This window comes from Elaeis guineensis, chromosome 6 (assembly GCF_000442705.2).
Source record: "Elaeis guineensis isolate ETL-2024a chromosome 6, EG11, whole genome shotgun sequence".
Taxonomy (NCBI): Eukaryota; Viridiplantae; Streptophyta; class Magnoliopsida; order Arecales; family Arecaceae; genus Elaeis; species Elaeis guineensis.
In genome coordinates this window covers 125,990,371-126,009,372 of record NC_025998.2, presented here as the reverse complement: position 1 = coordinate 126,009,372, position 19,002 = coordinate 125,990,371, and the positions used below count along the sequence as shown (strand labels likewise).

Below are 19,002 nucleotides of genomic sequence, written 5' to 3'. Positions count from 1 at the left end.
TTATCAAGATAGGATCTGAATATTCTGTTCATTAAATCCATAAAGGCTGCTGGAGCATTGGTTAACCCAAAAGGCATCACTAAAAATTCATAATGTCCATAACGAGTTCTAAATGCAGTCTTTGGTATGTCCTCTGTTTTGATTTTTAACTGATGATACCCTGAACGAAGATCAATTTTAGAAAAGATTTGTGCACCTTGCAACTGATCAAACAAATCATTGATTCGAGGTAGAGGATACTTATTTCTGATAGTATTTTTATTTAACTCTCTATAGTCGATACAAAGTCTCATACTACCATCTTTCTTCTTTACAAATAAGACTGGAGCTCCCCAAGGAGATACACTAGGCCTTATAAAATCTTTATTCAATAAATCCTGTAATTGATCTTTTAACTCTTTTAACTCCATAGGGGCCATTCTATAAGGAGCTTTAGAAATCGGACTGGTATTGGGTGCCAACTCAATAGTAAATTCAATTTCTCTATCTGGTGGTAGTCCGACCAAATCATCAATGAATACATCCGAAAATTCATTTACGATTGGAATATCCTGTAACTTCAATTCATCATATTTTTTATTCTTTATTGATACTAGGTAACCTCTACATCCCTTTCTTAGCATCTGTCTAGCTTGCACAAATGAAATAATATGTGGAGGGGTGGTTCCTGTACTTCCATCAAAACTAAAAGTTAATTCTCCCGGTATGTGAAAGTTCACTCTCTTTCCATGACAATCCACAAAGGCATGATAAGTAGCCAGCCAATCCATTCCTAGAATGACATCGAAATCATGCATATCCAGGACTACCAAATCTGTCGGTAATTCTCTCTCCTATCTTGATACTACATGACTTGCACACACTTTCGGTACTCAAAATATCACCTACTAGTGTCTCAATATATAATTTGATTTTCATGGGTTCACAACTTATATCATATTGTCTAATAAAAGTAGTGGATATAAAGGAGTGTGTAGCACCAGAATCAAACAAAACTGAAGCATGAATACCAGATATAGGAATGGTACCTGTCACCACAGCATTGGAGGCCTGAGCATCCTGTTGTGTGAGTGCATAGATCCTTCCTTGAGTTTTCGACCTTTGACCTCCGTCCTTTGCTTGTGTTGATCTATTTTCGTCCATCTGGGGGCAATTTGCAATCTTGTATCCTTTCTGTCCACATCTAAAACACGAACCAGTATTCCATGGGCAATTAGAAGTCTCATGCTCTCTTCGACCGCATCTCGAACATCTAGCTGCCTCATTCTCACGATTCTTATCAATTGCTGGCTTCTTTGCTGGAACCTTATTGTTCTGATTTCGTCCTTGAGTTCCACTAAACCTATTTCTCTTCTTCTGATTCCGTTCTCGCTCCGCATGGGCTTCATTAACTTCTTTCTCAATTATTAGGGCTTTATTTACAACTGAGGTATAGGTAGTTAGCTCATAGGGTACAACTTGTTTTCTGATTTCTGTCTTCAGTCCCATTTCAAATTTGTGTACTCTGTCTTGCTCAATCTCAACTAATCTTGGAACAAACTTGGCTAACTCCGTGAATTTAGCTTCATATTCTGCAACGGATCTGTTCCTCTGTTTCAGGTGAATGAACTCCTGCTCTTTCTATATTCTGACACTTCGGGAGAAATACTTATCAAAGAATTCATCTCGAAATCTCTCCCAAGTGAGTGGTATCCTATCGTGCTCATATTTTTGTTCCAGTATACGCCACCAGTTGTATGCCTCGCCTTGTAACAGATATACTGTATAGTGGATCTTCTCTTCATCATGGCATTCTTGCACGGCGAAGGCCTTTTCCATTTCCATAATCCAATTATCTGCTTCCAGTGGTTCGACGGTCCCTTTGAAGGCTGGAAGAGCTAGCTTCTTAAATTCGACGATATTGTTTCTCTGCATCGGATGTTCTCCATGTCTAGGTGTCGGTGGAAAATACTGACGTGGCTGTGCATGTTGTTGTTGAAGTAACTGTTACTGTGTTTGAACTACTCCGATCAGAGTTTGCATTAGTTGAGTCATGTTCGGCTCCTCCTGTACTGTCGGAGTATTTCCGGTAGGATTATGGATTCCCTCCTGCTGAGTTGTGCCACTGTTTAATTGTGGAGTATTATCATCAAGTGGATTAGATGTCCCTCCTACCGCTCCTTGAGTATTCCTTGCTCGTCGTGGAGGCATATTGACCTATGATAGATTTGAGATAATAACTTATCCTTAATAAGGTTATAAACTTTACTTGAGACAGGTCAGCTCATAATCATCATAACTAACCTTTCAATTTCCTAATGTCTACCCATCACTCGCTCACTCTATTCTACATGTCTCTATCTATCCACTTATGCTCTGATACTATATTAATTGTCACGCCCCCGATCCGAGATTTGAATCGAGGATCATGGCAACCGCTGCATACTTATAGAATACTTTTTCCATAAGCATGCAAGACATTTCATCATGATATTTTCACAACAGTTAAATAAATTTTTTAATATTTAATAATCAAACCTTAGTTCAAATAATAAATCAAAACTCAGTGTTCAAAAGAAAGTAACTGTCTGACAAAGTCAATACTAAAAACAAAATTAAAAATCTTGAATCAAATCTGAGAAAATCCTAAATCAATGAGCTAACTCCATCTCTAATTGCTCTCTGATGTTCAAATCTTAAAATTTGTAAATAAAACCGCAAGCACACGGTGTGCAGAGTAGCACGACCAGCGAGTACGGATCGATCCCACAGAGACTTGGTTTTAAAAATGATTTTCAAATCTATGCTCAAGCGAGCTTTAACAAAAATCGAAAGTCGAAAGTTGTTTGCTAAAGACAATAAGACTAAGGATCTAGGGTTTTTGAATCTACTAGATCTAGATTAGGGAATTCTACCTAGAATTTTTCTTATTGATCCTAACGACTACTCCTCTTGTCTTTCCCAAGCATAGATTATGAAGGGACTAAGGCCCAACGATAACCCATCAAGATTCTTTACAGGGGAGTAGTAACTAGGATCCCTTAGGGTTTTCTCCTCCTATGCACTGAATCAAGCATGAACTATGAAGGGACTCTGACCCAACTGTAGTTCATCAAAAATTTTTGACAAAAGAGGAAGAAAAATAAACCCTAAGAAAAAGAAAGAACCCTATGTAAAATTCCTACTCATGATCTAGCTTCATCGCAAACCCTAGAAGGGATGCTTAGCTAGACATGATCTAAATCTACTTGCAAAATTTAAATACAGAAAAATAAACTACCCTAATTTCATAAATTAAACTATCCTAATTGCATAAATTTAAACTGCATAATTTAAACTAACCTAATTGCATAAAATTAAATTGCATAAATTAAACTATCCTAATTGCAAGAAAAATAAATTGCATAATGTAAAGAGATGAAATTGCATAAAAATAAGATTTTATATATAAAAAAAATTTATTACAAAAACCTCAAAGCTCGAGGCTTGAAAAGAGAGCTAAAAACCCCACTATCTAGGGTTACAAGCTTGATCGGAAGGAAGAATACATAAAACAAGGGCCTTTGGGGGCTTTTTATAGGCATTTGGGGGTTATAAGGTTTTCAAAACTTTCGATGTGGGACTAAGAGGTTTTAGAGAGTTGTTAGGGGGGTTTATGGTGCGCCGATGGGTCCATGGTCCACGCGCCTGTTGCTGTGGACCAGGCGGCTAATCAGATCACCAAATCAGTTGATTTTTGATCAATTTTGATCTGATTTGACTCGGGTTTGACCCAATTGAGTCTTCTTTCTTCATTCTTCAATTCCTGGGTCAATTTAACTCCGTTTTGCATAAAATTTGCGCCGTTGGAATCCTCTTTCCTTGTTCTTTCTATTGATGATCTCTTCTTCTGCAAAATATAATAACAAGTATCAATTTCTTAATAAAGTTAGATAATTTAGATATTAATTGATACTTTTTATGTCAATTTGTGACATAAATCACACCCCCCAACTTAATCATTGCTAGTCCCTTAGCAATGTACCAAAATAAGATCATAATTCAAAAAGATCCTTCCTTTGCAAATTAATTTAAGATCAAAATTCAAGAAGTTTTCTAGTATTACTAAGTAATGAGCTTCGAATTAGAATCGGTAGTCGGTCTACTTAGAAGCTTTCTTAGAGTACACTTAAAGTTTTATAGCACTTGTGTGAGTGATAACTAACTTAGTATTTCAGTATTAACTTGTACAGGCCAATTATATCATTTTTCATAACTTAGTTCGATTAATTTTCTATACACCCCAGATTAAACAAAGAACTAAGGTAGCTTTCACACTGTTTTTTTTTTTTTTTTTTTTTTTTTGCTGAGCATCCTGGCCTTCCCACCACCGTTTGACGCGAATCTCAACACTTGACTTAGGTGAAGAGATCCGGTTACTAGGCTTAGGGCAATCCACATTTACTCTGTGTTTTGCATTTTATTTCAGGCAGGTAGCTCTTTCCTTAAATTCAAATTTCTTCAATTGGGATGTAGAAAAAATTATCTAATTTAAATAATACTCAAATCCTTAATTGACCTTACAATTAACACCTACTTTACCTTGTTAGTGTGCATGTGCAATTGGAAGTGCTAATAGTCTTTAAATGACCTAAGCCACCAAGAGTCTAACCAGCTAATCTTCTCCGTGACTCACTATATTAGCAAATACTTTCTAACTTACTCTTATTTCTTTTATAGATTAATTTATTTCATATATATATATATATATTTATTTATTTATTTATTTACATAATATATTAAATGCAAGAAATAACTCATAGTGGAAGAAAAAAGAAATGATAACACCTGATTTTGTTCAAGCTCTCCCCCCAACTTGACCGACATTGTCCCCAATGGAGTTTATCTAATTTAATTGTCCTAAGCAAACTGAAAACTAAGAAAGCATTAGAAATTAAATAAGCTGGGTTGCCTCCCAGAAGCGCTAAGTTTTATGTCTTCAGCCAGACCAAACCTCGAAGCAACTTAATCAGAATAAGTTGGTTCATAAAGAACCATGGCATCTTCAATAGTCTTGACAGGTAATTCCAAGAATGGTTTTAATCGTTGACCATTAACTTTAAAGATAACACAATTACTTGGGTTTTCAATCTCAATAGCTCCGTGTGAAAAGACTTCCTTTACTAAAAATGGTCCTGTCCATCTAGACCTAAGCTTTCCTGGAAACAGATGTAATCTAGAGTTATATAAGAGTACCTTTTGTCCGATATTGAAAGTTTTTCTCATAATTGATTGATCATGAAATGCTTTGGTTCGTTCCTTGTATATCTTTGCATTTTCATAGGCTTCATTTCTAAGTTCTTCTAATTCATTCAACTGAAACTTTCTATGGTTTCCAGCATCGTTCAAATTTGTATTTAGTTGTTTGATGACCCACATGGCTTTGTGTTCTATCTCAATAGGCAAGTGACATGGTTTACCAAACACAATCCTATAAGGAGACATTCCTAGATTGGTCTTGAAAGCGGTTCGGTATGCCCAAAGTGCATCAATTAATTTCAAAGACCAATCCTTTCTATTGGCACTAATAGTTTTTTCCAGAATTTGTTTGATTTGTCGGTTTGACACTTCAACTTGTCCACTAGTTTGAGGATGATATGGTGTGGTTAATTTGTGGGTGACATTATACTTTTTCATCAATGTTGCAAAAGGTCGGTTACAAAAAATGGGTTCCCCGATCACTAATGATTGCCCTAGGAATACCGAAACGGGAGAGAATATTTTCTTTAAGAAACTTAATGACCATTTTGCTATCGGGTGTTCTACATGCAATTGCTTCTACCCACTTTGAAACATAATCAACTACTACTAGAATATATTTATTTCCAAAGGAATTTGGAAATGGTCCCATGAAATCGATTCCCCAAACATCAAAAACTTCAACTACCAAGATTGGGTTGAGTGGCATCATGTGTCGCTTGGTGATTCGACCCATTTTCTGACATTGAGCATAACTTTTACAATATTCATGAGCATCCTTAAACAAATTGGGCCAATAAAAACCACATTGGAGAACCTTAGCAGCAGTTTTCTTAGATGCGAAGTGACCCCCACATGCTTGATCATGACAAAAAGATAAAATATTCATGACTTCGTTATCTGGGATACACCTTCTAATAATTTGATCAGGACATTGTTTAAAAAGATAAGGATCATCCCAAATGAAATACTTCACTTGGGCAAAGAATTTATATTTATCCTGCTTAGTCCAATGAGAAGGTATCTTACCTATGGCTAAATAATTTACAATATCAGCAAACCAAGGTTCAGTAGACACAGACATGAGTTGCTCATCTGGGAAAGATTCATTGATGGGTGGTTCATTAGATGGTGCGACTGGAATTCGGGACAAATGATCTGCTACAACGTTCTCAGTGCCTTTCTTGTCCCTAATTTCTAGGTCAAATTCTTGAAGGAGCAAAATCCATCTGATTAAACGTGCCTTGGCATCCTTCTTTGCTAGGAGATGTCTAATGGCTGAGTGATCGGTGTAAATAATGGTGTGGGTCCCTACCAAATAAGATCTAAATTTCTCTAAAGCAAAGACAACGGCAAGGAACTCCTTCTCAGTTGTGGTGTAGTTAAGCTGCGCATCATTTAAGGTTTTACTTGCATAATATATCACTCTAGATAGCTTATTTATTCGTTGACCTAAGATTGCGCCCACAACATGATCGGACGCATCACACATTAATTCAAATGGTTCAGACCAGACAAGAGGATAAATGATTGGAGCTGATACAAGTGCATTTTTTAGAAATTCAAAGGATTCCAAGCACTCATGAGTAAATTCAAATTTGGTATCCTTTGCCAAAAGATTAGTCAGTGGACGTGCTACTTTGCTAAAGTTGGCAATAAACCTTCTATAGAATCCAGTATGACCTAAAAATGAACGTATTTCTTTCACAGATTTAGGTGGTGGAAGACTTGCAATTAGATCTATTTTGGCCTTGTCCACTTCAATCCCCTTTTTAGAAATGACATGGCCAAGAACTATTCCCTATTTGATCATAAACTGACATTTTTTCCAGTTGAGAACTAGGTGCTTCTCCTTACATCGTTCTAGAACTAATTGCAGGTGATTCAGACACTCGGAGAAGGTTAGACCAAAAACAGAAAAGTCATCCATAAAAATTTCTAGAAATCGTTCTATCATATCTGAAAACATGCTGATCATGCATCTTTGAAAGGTTGCCGGTGCATTACATAGTCCAAAGGGCATTCGTCTATAGGCAAAAGTACCAAATGGACAGGTGAATGTAGTCTTTTCTTGATCTTCATCGGCTATGGGGATCTGGTTGTAACCGAAGTATCCATCAAGAAAACAGTAAAACTCTTGTCCGGCTAGTCTTTCCAACATTTGATCAATAAATGGCAAAGGAAAGTGATCTTTCTTTGTCGCAGCATTCAACTTTCTATAGTCTATACAGACCCTCCATCCCGTTTGGGTCCTAGTTGGGATAAGTTCGTTTGCATCATTTTGGACCACTGTTACCCCAGATTTCTTGGGTACTACTTGAACTGGGCTTACCCAAGAGCTATCAGAAATAGGATAAATTATTCCACTATCTAGGAGTTTCAGAATCTCCTTTTTAACTACATCCTTCATAACTGGATTAAGCCTTCTTTGGGCTTCTCTTGTTGGTTTAGCCTCTTCCTCTAAGTATATTCTATGTTGAACTATAGAAGGGCTTATTCCTTTGATATCTGCTATGGTCCAACCTATTGCTTCCTGATTTGCTTTTAGAACTGACACTAACTCCTCCTCTTGCTTGGGATCTAGGTCTGATGCAATAATTACAGGCAAAGTTTCTTTGGGTCCTAGATATGCATACTTGAGATATTCTGGGAGGGGTTTCAGTTCTAAAATGGGTGCTTCCTCTATCGATGGTTTAGGTGATGGTTTCACCATCTCAATGATTGGTTCAGTAGGAAGTGTTGATTCCTGATTAATCTGATTTTCTTTAAGTATTTCATTGACATCCTCAGACTCATGGATTAACCAGAGGTTAGACTCTAGGTCGACTTCATCATCACTAATGTCAATGGATTCATAAATACCATCTTGGACTACATTGACATCAGCATGAGAAGAGGATTCCTGTTCTAAGTTAAAAACATTAAGCTCAATGGTCATATTCCCAAAGGATAACTTCATTAGACCATTTCGACAATTGATTTCAGCATTGGCCGTAGCTAAGAATGGTCTTCCTAAAATGACAGGTATATGTCCTTTAGGATTCGCAACTGGCTCAGTCTCTAAAACAATAAAATCTACAGGGAAAATGAAATTTTCAACCTTTATCAGAACATCCTCGACCATTCCCTTAAGGATCCTGAGAGATCTATCGACTAACTGTAATGTGATCCCAGTAGGTTGAAGTTTTTCTAATCCTAGTTGTTCATACACCGAATATGGAAGGATATTCACACTAGCTCCTAGATCTAGCAAGGTCTTTTTTATATTGGTTTCTCCAATAACACAAGAAATTGTTGGAGCTCCAGGGTCCTTATATTTAATTGGCACATGGCTAGATAGGTATGAACTGACACTTGCAGCCAAAAATGCTTGCTTTGGTACATTAGTGGTCCTTTTCCTAGTGCAAAGATCTTTTAAAAATTTGGCATAAGTTGGAACCTGATGGATTATATCTAAAAGAGGAATATTAACTTGGACTTGTTTAAATACCTCTAAAATTTTGTCTAAATGTTCAGATTTATTGGATTTCAGTCTGTTTGGAAAAGGAACTCTAGGACTTTTAAGTACTGGACTAGGTGAATTTTCAGTTTCTGGTGCTTGAGGTTGAAAGGTAGTAGTTTTAGAAGGTGACTCGGCAGATGAGTCATCTATATCATCAAGTGCAACTACCTTATTGTCTATTTGTTTTCCTGATCTTAAGGTATGAATGGCATTTACACTATTAACTTGGTTTCCTTGTTGGGGTCGTGGACCATTTTGGTTCCTAGGATTTGGCTCATGTTGGCTAGGTAACCTACCATGTTCTCGTTCACTAATGGTCGAAGCCAGCTGACTTACTTCCATTTCCAGACGGGCTATAGCTTGGGTGTTATTATTTATGAGTTGACCCGTAGTTTGCATAAAGCTAGTATGTGTTTTCATCATGGCTTCTAGGCTTTTCTCTAAAGAGGTAATTTTCTTGTCATTATCATGGAAGCCTGGCGGGTTGTTCATTACTGGGTTGGGCCTTAGATTTTGCTGATTGAAATTTGGATTACCTACATTAGGATTCTGGGACCATGAGAAATTCGGGTGATTCCTCCAACCTGGGTTATATGTGGGTGCATAAGGATTGTTCAATGGTCCTTGATAGGTGGCATTCACCTGTGCACACTCATTCGAGTAGGAACATTCTTCTAAGACATGGTCTGGTGCATTGCACCCTTTACACATGGGTGCAGATATTTGATTTACATTGGCTGGTCTCTGTAATTCTAAGGCTTCCAATCTACGTGTTAAGGTTGCAATCTTGGCCTCTGATGCTAGGGTTGGTTGAATTTGATGCATTCCTCCTCTTGAAGGTGTAGCTTTATCAGGTTCCCTAGTTGTTTCCCACTGTAAATTTTTCTCGGCTAGGTCTTCTAAGAATTGCCAAGCTTCAGTAGTTTCTTTGTCCATAAATTGGCCTTGGCACATGGACTCTAGCATGGTTCTTGAGTTTGAATCTAACCCCTCATAGATGATCTGGCACAGTCTCCAAGTTTCTATTCCATGGTGTGGGCATTGGGTTAAAAGATTCTTGAAACGATCAAAGTACTTCCAAAATGATTCACCAGCTAGTTGGTAAAATTGATTTATTTCATTCCTAATCCTAGCTGTTTTATATGGGGAAAATATTTTTTTAAAAATGTTCTCACAAAGCCCTCCCAGATAGTGACAGAATAGTTTGGCAGACTATAAAGCCACTTCTTAGCATTGTCCTTAAGGGCAAAGTTGATTAATCTAAGTTTGACCTCATCCTCTGTTAATTGCAGTTTCATGGTTGCACATACCTCCTCAAATTCTCTAATAAATATATAAGCATCCTCTAATCCTGTGAATTTTGGAAGCATATTTATGATTTGAGGTTTGATTTCAAAATTGTTAGCTGTGGGTTGTGGCAACCTGATACAAGATGGTTGGATGGAGCCAACTGGATAACACAAATCCTTAAGGGTCATGGGTTGGATTGGTTCAGCAATTGGAACAACAGGAATTGACTCAATTCTAACTAGACGATCCGACACTCTTCTCCACACACGAGGTGTACGGTTCTCGATGTTTATACAATTTTTTTTTTTTTAATAAAATTTTTATGTATAAGGAAAAGAAAGAAAAGTTCTAAAGAGAAGATCCTAAGGAGTCCTAAATCTAAAGAAAAGTAACCAAATTAATTTAAATTTTAATTTTTTTTTTTTTCAAACAAGTGAATCAATAAATTAAACTCAATCTATCCTAGGGTTAACCTAAATCTAGACAGCTCCTAACTGTTCCAAGATGACCCTTCAAACCTTCCAAGTGGAGATTGATCAACTAGTTAGCCAGGTAAGTATAAGAGGTGGGAGGTTCACTCATCGTTGCCTTTCTAGACACCAAACGAGTTGGCCAGGCCAGCAACTGAACCAATTTAACAAACCACCCTCAGGGACTTGCCTAGACACCAACTAATCAAACAACTCAAACTTGGTAGAACTCTTAGGGTTCCTTGTCCTATTGAGCTCGAATTCTTTAAGGTTGACGTCTAATTGATTTTAAGATTAAAAGTCTAGGTAATGCAATATGATGGAGATGGTTTTTGGGCTAAGGAAGGGTAATGAAATCCCCACCTTATCTTGTTAATGGGTTGATGCCCTTAGATTAATTATGAAAATACAAATACAAATAAACAAGATGACCAAGAATGTAAAAGATTTTAATTTAGAATTTTTTTTTATTTTGATATTTTACTTCACGATTATGAAATGTCTTTTGTTTTGTTTTATATATATTTTTTTTTTGTGATTAAGTAAATTCAAATGATTAGGTCTAAAAGCAAAAGTAATTAACTAAAAATAATAAAAGAGAAATTAGAAGCGTACCTGAGTTTTCCAGCAATCACCAACTAAATATAGAAACCTACAGAAAAAAAAGAGAGTTATAACGCACGAAGAACAAATATTTGAAAATAATTTAAAACGTCAAATCCCCGGCAACGGCGCCAAAAACTTGATGTTCAAATCTTAAAATTTGTAAATAAAACCGCAAGCACACGGTGTGCAGAGTAGCACGACCAGCGAGTACGGGTCGATCCCACAGAGACTTAGTTTTAAAAATGATTTTCAAATCTATGCTCAAGCGAGCTTTAACAAAAATCGAAAGTCGAAAGTTGTTTGCTAAAGACAATAAGACTAAGGATCTAGGGTTTTTGAATCCACTAGATCTAGATTAGGGAATTCTACCTAGAATTTTTCTTATTGATCCTAACGACTACTCCTCTTATCTTTCTCAAGCATAGATTATGAAGGGACTAAGGCCCAACGATAACCCATCAAGATTCTTTACAGGGGAGTAGTAACTAGGATCCCTTAGGGTTTTCTCCTCCTATGCACTGAATCAAGCATGAACTATGAAGGGACTCTGACCCAACTGTAGTTCATCAAAAATTTTTGGCAAAAGAGGAAGAAAAATAAATCCTAAGAAAAAGAAAGAACCCTATGTAAAATTCCTACTCATGATCTAGCTTCATCGCAAACCCTAGAAGGGATGCTTAGCTAGACATGATCTAAATCTACTTGCAAAATTTAAATACAGAAAAATAAACTACCCTAATTTCATAAATTAAACTATCCTAATTGCATAAATTTAAACTGCATAATTTAAACTAACCTAATTGCATAAAATTAAATTGCATAAATTAAACTATCCTAATTGCAAGAAAAATAAATTGCATAATGTAAAGAGATGAAATTGCATAAAAATAAAATTTTATATATAAAAAAAATTTATTACAAAAACCTCAAAGCTCGAGGCTTGAAAAGAGAGCTAAAAACCCCACTATCTAGGGTTACAAGCTTGATCGGAAGGAAGAATACATAAAACAAGGGCCTTTGGGGGCTTTTTATAGGCATTTGGGGGTTATAAGGTTTTCAAAACTTTCGATGTGGGACTAAGAGGTTTTAGAGAGTTGTTAGGGGGGTTTATGGTGCGCCGATGGGTCCATGGTCCACGCGCCTGTTGCTGTGGACCAGACGGCTAATCAGATCACCAAATCAGTTGATTTTTGATCAATTTTGATCTGATTTGACTCGGGTTTGACCCAATTGAGTCTTCTTTCTTCATTCTTCAATTCCTGGGTCAATTTAACTCCGTTTTGCATAAAATTTGCACCGTTGGAATCCTCTTTCCTTGTTCTTTCTATTGATGATCTCTTCTTCTGCAAAATATAATAACAAGTATCAATTTCTTAATAAAGTTAGATAATTTAGATATTAATTGATACTTTTTATGTCAATTTGTGACATAAATCACTCTCCCAACCGAAATTCCACATCACGCTAATTTTTGTTTGAATCTGTAAGAAAAAAACATAAAACTCATCATGAGCTAAATAGCCCAATAAGCAGTATATACCTTTAACTGAATAAATCAGGCAAATAATACTATGCATATCAATTTACTGATAACAAATCAATATGTAAATTCATGGAATCATATTCATACTGTCAATCATATATAAAAGTCAATTCATCATAATTTTCAATTATACTTTTCATCTTAAATTCATCAATTTTCTTAAGTTCTTCTTACCAACCATGACTATGACCACATTATCCCTATGGCAGGGTCATAATACCGCGTATCTGCTTGCGGTGGGCTGCGAATCATCTGGCAGTCAAGTCCTTTGGAACCGCTGGTCTCGCTGGCGGTTTTGTCGCTGGTCTATCTGGCGACATGTCGCTGGTCTCGCTGACGACATAAATTCTCAGGACAGTCAATTGCCAACGTATATGCCCCCATTGGCGGGGTCCTCAACACAGTCAGGTTGTCAATTTCATATTGTCTTCCAATTTATATATTATTTTCAAAATAATATAAATAAATGATATTCGAATCAAATCAACCATGTCATTCTTTGTGATCATACATCATCATAATAATTATTCAACAAATAACTTCAATCATAAATAATTTCTACAATTAACTTTAATCATAAATAATTTTAATAATTATTTCAATAAATAATTTCAATCACAAGCATGCATAAATTTATTTAATTCAAAATTTTACCAGATAAATTCAGTAAAAGTAAACACTACTTACCTTAAAAAAAAATCCAACTAGAAATTCTAGGAATCTCGAAAATCCTTCTCTGAACCTGATACGTCAAATATCATGTTTTATATCAAAATTTTATCGAATTAAAAATAACTAAATTATTAAAATCTAATATCCCCACGAGGGTCAATTTGTCGACAGCATCCAGGATTTTCGAACTAATCCATGGATACCCTAATTATATTTATTTATTTTTATTTTTATTGCTAATTTTAAAAAAAATTAATTAATTAATTTCATAAATCCTAAAATCTAAAAAGAGAGAGAGAGAGAGCAAAGAGAGTTTCTCTCTTCACCCCCTTTTTTTTTCTTCTTTTTCTTTTCTTTTTCTTCTTTTTCTTCTTTTTCTTTTCCTTTTCTTCTTTTTCTTCTTCTTCTTCTCGGCTCTTCCCGCGCCGGAATAGAGGACCGGCGTGGTCCTTCATTGGCCGGCTGTTCAGGCCGCAGCCGCTGCGGCGGAGACCGGCGGCAGAGGGAGACTGCTCCCCCGATTACGGAGGAGCAGGGCCGGCGGTCGATTTCGATCGCCGGCGCCGGAAAATCCAAGGAAAAATGGCCCAAAACAGGGGTCTTTCCCGACCAAAAATCGGCGACACTCGTCGCCGGCAGCCTCAAGCAAAAATACGAAAAGAAAGGGAAGGAAGAGAGGAAGAAGAGGAAGGCTCACCCCGGCCTCCGGTGACCTCACCGGCGAGAAATCACGGCGAGAATCCCAACAGTGTCCGCGGCTCCGATTAAGAAAAATGGGAAGAAAAAGAGAGGGAGGAGGCCGATGGTCGATTCTAAGGAGAGGGAAGACCTTCTTATAGAGGGTCCTAGGACTTCGAGAGGTCCTAGGACTCCCAATATGCTTGGGTCTCGTAGGAGAAGAAGACTCCTACCGGGAGTCTTCTTCCCAATTTTTACTCTGTTTTTTTTTTGTTGGGCTTGGATCCTGATGTCATGGGCTTGGGCTATAACATTTGCGATTATCAAGAAGAGAGTATTGCTGATCTGCTGAAAAATTGCTTTCTCCGTCCATGCATACTTCAATATGACTGTTTTCAAGATGTTTTCCTCAATTACATAATTCCAACATGGAGTTAGTCATTGTGATAATCCAGCCTGATGGGCCAAAAAGCCCACAAAACCCATTTAAAAAAAAAAAAAAAAAAATAGAGCAGGAAGACTCCCGATCGGAGTTTTCCTCTCTCCATTTTCGATCAAAAATCAAAGTCCTAGGGCCATTAAAAGACCCTAGGACGAGCTCTATAAGAACCCCTCTCTTCTCCTCTAAGTGTAGATCCAATAGGCACCGACGATCGTCGGAGTTTTTCTCCGATTTTTTCGTTTGAAGCCGCGGCCCCTCGACCTGTGCTAGCCGCGATTTCACGCCGATGGGGGTCACCGGAGGTTGTGGTAAGGTCTCCCTCCTCTCCCTCTCTTCTCTCCCTTCTTTCCAGTGCCTGTGGGCACGATTGCCGGCGATGGGGTCGTCGGATTTTGCTGGAAAAGAAAACTCCTGTTTTTGCCTCTTCCTTTCTCCAAATTTTCGACACCGACGGTCACCACTAACCGCCGGTACGGGCCCTCCGAACATGGGGGAAGGCCACCCTTGCCGTCGGCCATCGCTGGATGGGAGGAATGGCCGTGATTGGCCGGTCAAGGCACGGGGACCTCTAGGTCCTCTGTTTCGGCCCAATGAATGCCCGGGAAGAAGAAGAAGAAAAGAAAAGAAAAGAAAAGGAAAAAGAAAAAGAAAAGAAAAAGGAAAAAGAAAAGAAAAAGGAAAAAAGAAAAGAAAAGAAAATACAAAATAGAAAAATAAAATAAAAAAAAATAAGAAAAGAGAAAAATTTCCTCTCTCCCCTCTTTCTCCCTCTTTCTCTCTCTATTGTCTCTCTCTAAAAAGAAAAAGAAAAGAAAAATATAATAATAAAAAATACATGTGAGAGAAAAGTTTCTCTCATCTCTCTCTTAAGTCTTTCTCTCTCTAGAATTGAACTTTTTCTCTACCTTCTCTCTCCATTTTCTCTCTCTAAATTTTCTTCCTATTTTCTCTCTCTAGACCTTTTATCTCTTTTTATGGATTTCGTCTCTCTAGGATCATTCTCTCTCTGATTGCATCACAGATCCTAGGATAAATTTGAGATAAAAATATGATGATCTGAGACTGCTCCGAAATTCATGCAGTAGATTAGATCCTGATCCGATCCTTCTTCGAAATTGATAACATCGATCATGGTTAATCCATATTAAGTCATCCTGATATAACCTCTGATGATCTCAATCATGATTATCACTTTTGAAGGATACGAAGATTCTCTCTCCACTTTCTCTCTCTACTTTATCTCTCTAAAAAAAAAATTCTCTCTCCAAGAAATCCTATGAATCCCTTATTAGGCTATCTTCTCCACTCTTAGGGACCTAGGGACCTATGACCTTAGATCAGTTTAGAGCCGAAAGAAGAGATTTAGTGGACTAATCACTAAATCGGTCATTTCTTTATATTGTAATTTTATTAAATATATGAAATAAAATTTATTGATAATTTAATATTTTAAATAAGACTGTCCGATTCTTTTAAGGAAGATTAAAAGGTCCCGGATGAACGAAGTAAGTGGATCTTATGCTCCTTATTTATTTTTAAATGATCATGTTTTTATGCAAAGAATTGTTATTGATGAAATCATAATTTTTCATAAAATAAGGATCGGCATATATGATATAAAAAAATATGTTTTATTATGAGCATTGATTTCATGAATATGTCTTATGAAAATAGCATGATTATGAAGCATGAATTTTATTGTTTTTCCATCTATGTATATGTATGCTTTAAAAGAAAAGATATTTCAAAGGCTCTCGATGGCTATGAATGAATCCCTTTGGGAAGGTCGACATCCGGAGCTAGCATCCACATGAAACATGGCCCTGCCAGTGGGTATAAAGTTGGCACATGAATTAAGAACTCTATCGATTAAGAAACATGGCCCTGTCACGGGTATAATAGTGACCTTAGCACGAATATCTGTGAGCAATATTTTGAAACATGACATGAATGCATGATAAAAATGATTTACGATTCATGATTGTGAAATATACATAATTTATACATGCATAATGAATTTATAACTTATTTTGTTATATGCTCTATGAAATGCTTTATTTTGTATTACCTGTTATTTTCTAAATATTGCATTATCATGAAAAATTTATGTTTGATCCGATAAAGAAGCGCAAGTTCTACTTACTGGACTAGTGTAGCTCATATTTTTTTATTTTCTTTTTGTTTGAACAGAGAAATAAGGTTAGGATCGGCAAAAGAAATCCAAGCTTGAAGATCGACATAGCAAGCTGAAAAATTTGACAACATAAGTTTAATTTATTTTATAATCATGAATTTGTAGTTATTTATGAATGTTGAGATTCGGGTTAGTACTTGCTTTTGGATTTAGATGCTCTGAACCAATATTGGTTCGATTATTTGATGAATAATAGAATTGAATTTTTTTTATTTGATAGATTTTAAATGATTATGATGGATTGGCTTCGTGTTATCGTGGGCTCCATCCCTCGGTAGCATAGCTGTGTTATATCCCGAATTTGGGACGTGACATTTTATGGTATCAGAGCTTAGGTTATAATCTTTTGGGATTATGATATAAATAATATAAATGATTAGGATATGATAGAATAATATCAGAGCTTAGGTTTAAGATCATTGAGATTATAAAGTGATATCAAAACTTTATGTATGATCAATAGGATGTGACCGAGTGGAGTAGAATGGATAATATCAGAGCTTAAGATTATGATCATTAAGGACGTGATATAATGATATAAAATTTAGGTTATGATCACTAGAAAATATGACTTAAGTGGTATTTGAGCTTAAGGTTATCATTATTCGGGATTGTGACTTTAGTGATATTTGAACTTGAGACTAAGATCATGAGGAACATGATAGATATAAAAGAAAGGATTCAATAATTTGATTTCGAATCAATAGGTATTATGATGAAATTTATGTATAAATGGCATATGATGTCTATAATAGAATTGACGAGTTATATCTTAGATTTCAATTAGCAAGGTTGACCTGAGTACGAGAAGTGTTGATCCTAGAATGAAGTGGGAGGTATTGATATATTATGTTAGGTATATTTGAAGACATTGGAATGCTAAACCTATATTGATAAAGGACGTGATAATTTTGCTGATTTTGATTTCTTTGCAAAGAAAAGTTGGTTTGAAAGTTGTCTAAATGATTGTAAGATAAATCGAAGGTTAACTCAAATTAATTCTAGACATATTGGATTTTTTAGGGATGGTGAAGCTTATGTAATAAGTTCAAACATAGAAGGAGGATGAAGATTTAATTTTGATGTGCTATGCCTAAGAGATAGTAATGACAAGGAAACCTTAAATTTTATCCTAAATTATATATGAAATCTGAAAGTTGGATCTATCTTTGAATGATTTAACATACAAAGATATTTTTGATAGACTTAGATAATTTGGTAAGTTGAGATCAGAGTACGCAGCAAAAGCGTGATGGTCTGAATTGATTAGAAATATTAATCCTTTAAATCAAAAGATATTATGAAATACGTTAGTTGTAAATAAGGAAGGATTTTACTGATAATAGATGGATGCTAGAGAGAAATTCTATCTGATCAAGGAAAGACTCAAAGTAGCATAGGATAGACAAAAGAGTTGGACAGATAGAAAAAGAAGAGAATTGAAATTTCACTTCGGTGATCATATTTTTCTAAAAATATCACCTATAAAAAATGTCATGAGGTTTGGGAGACATGGCAAGCTGAGTCCGCGATATATTAAAACTTTTGAAATTTTAAATCGAGTAGGAAATGTTGCTTACGAACTAGCCTTACCACCAGATTTATCCAAAGTGCACAATGTCTTTCATATTTTACTACTGAGAAAGTTTGTACCTGATCCAAACAGTGTGATAAAGTATGAGCTATTGCAAGTTCATGAAGATCTAACCTATGAAGAATTTTTCCTCCGAATTATTGATCGAAAAGAGCAAGTTCTAAGATGGCGCATCATTCCGTATGTGTGAAGATTCACTGGAGTAATCATGAAGAGAGAGAGGCCACATGGGAGCTAGAAGATGATATGATGACGAGATATCCACACTTATGTGAAAATGAAGATATGTTAAATTTCAAGGACGAAATTTTTTTATGGGGGGTAGAATGTGATAATCCGGCCTGATGGGCCAAAAAGCCCACAAAATCCATTTAAAAAAAAATAGAGCAGGAAGACTCCCGATCGGAGTTTTCCTTTCCCCATTTTCGATCAAAAATCGGAGTCCTAGGGCCATTAAAAGATCCTAGGACGAGCTCTATAAGAACCCCCCTCTTCTCCTCTAAGTATAGATCCAACAGGCACCGACGATCGTCGGAGTTTTTCTCTGATTTTTTCGTTTGAAGCCGCGGCCCCTCGACCTGTGCTAGCCGCGATTTCACGCCGATGGGGGTTACCGGAGGTTGTGGTAAGGTCTCCCTCCTCTCCCTCTCTTCTCTCCCTTCTTTCCCGTGCCTGTGGACACGATTGCCGGCGACGGGGTCATCGGATTTTGTTGGAAAAGAAAACCCCTATTTTTGCCTCTTCCTTTCTCCAAATTTTCGGCACCGACGGTCACCACCGACCGCCGGTACGGG

General features: G+C 36.5%; 1 protein-coding gene and 1 non-coding gene across 2 annotated transcripts; one reads left to right on the top strand and one right to left on the bottom strand.

Moving 5' to 3' along the window:
• Nucleotides 1-929: 929 nt before the first annotated feature.
• LOC140858839 (uncharacterized) lies at nucleotides 930-1,967 on the bottom strand. The gene is made up of 3 exons (XM_073260121.1): nucleotides 1,956-1,967; nucleotides 1,029-1,620; nucleotides 930-943 (listed from the first exon to the last, which is right to left on the bottom strand). Exons 1-3 carry the CDS (start codon nucleotides 1,965-1,967, stop codon nucleotides 930-932), a joined length of 618 nt encoding a protein of 205 aa, XP_073116222.1.
• Nucleotides 1,968-9,743: 7,776 nt separating this feature from the next.
• Nucleotides 9,744-9,850, top strand: LOC140858943 (small nucleolar RNA R71). The gene has a single exon (XR_012142347.1). It is a non-coding gene; the product is annotated as a small nucleolar RNA R71 (small nucleolar RNA).
• Nucleotides 9,851-19,002: the final 9,152 nt, after the last annotated feature.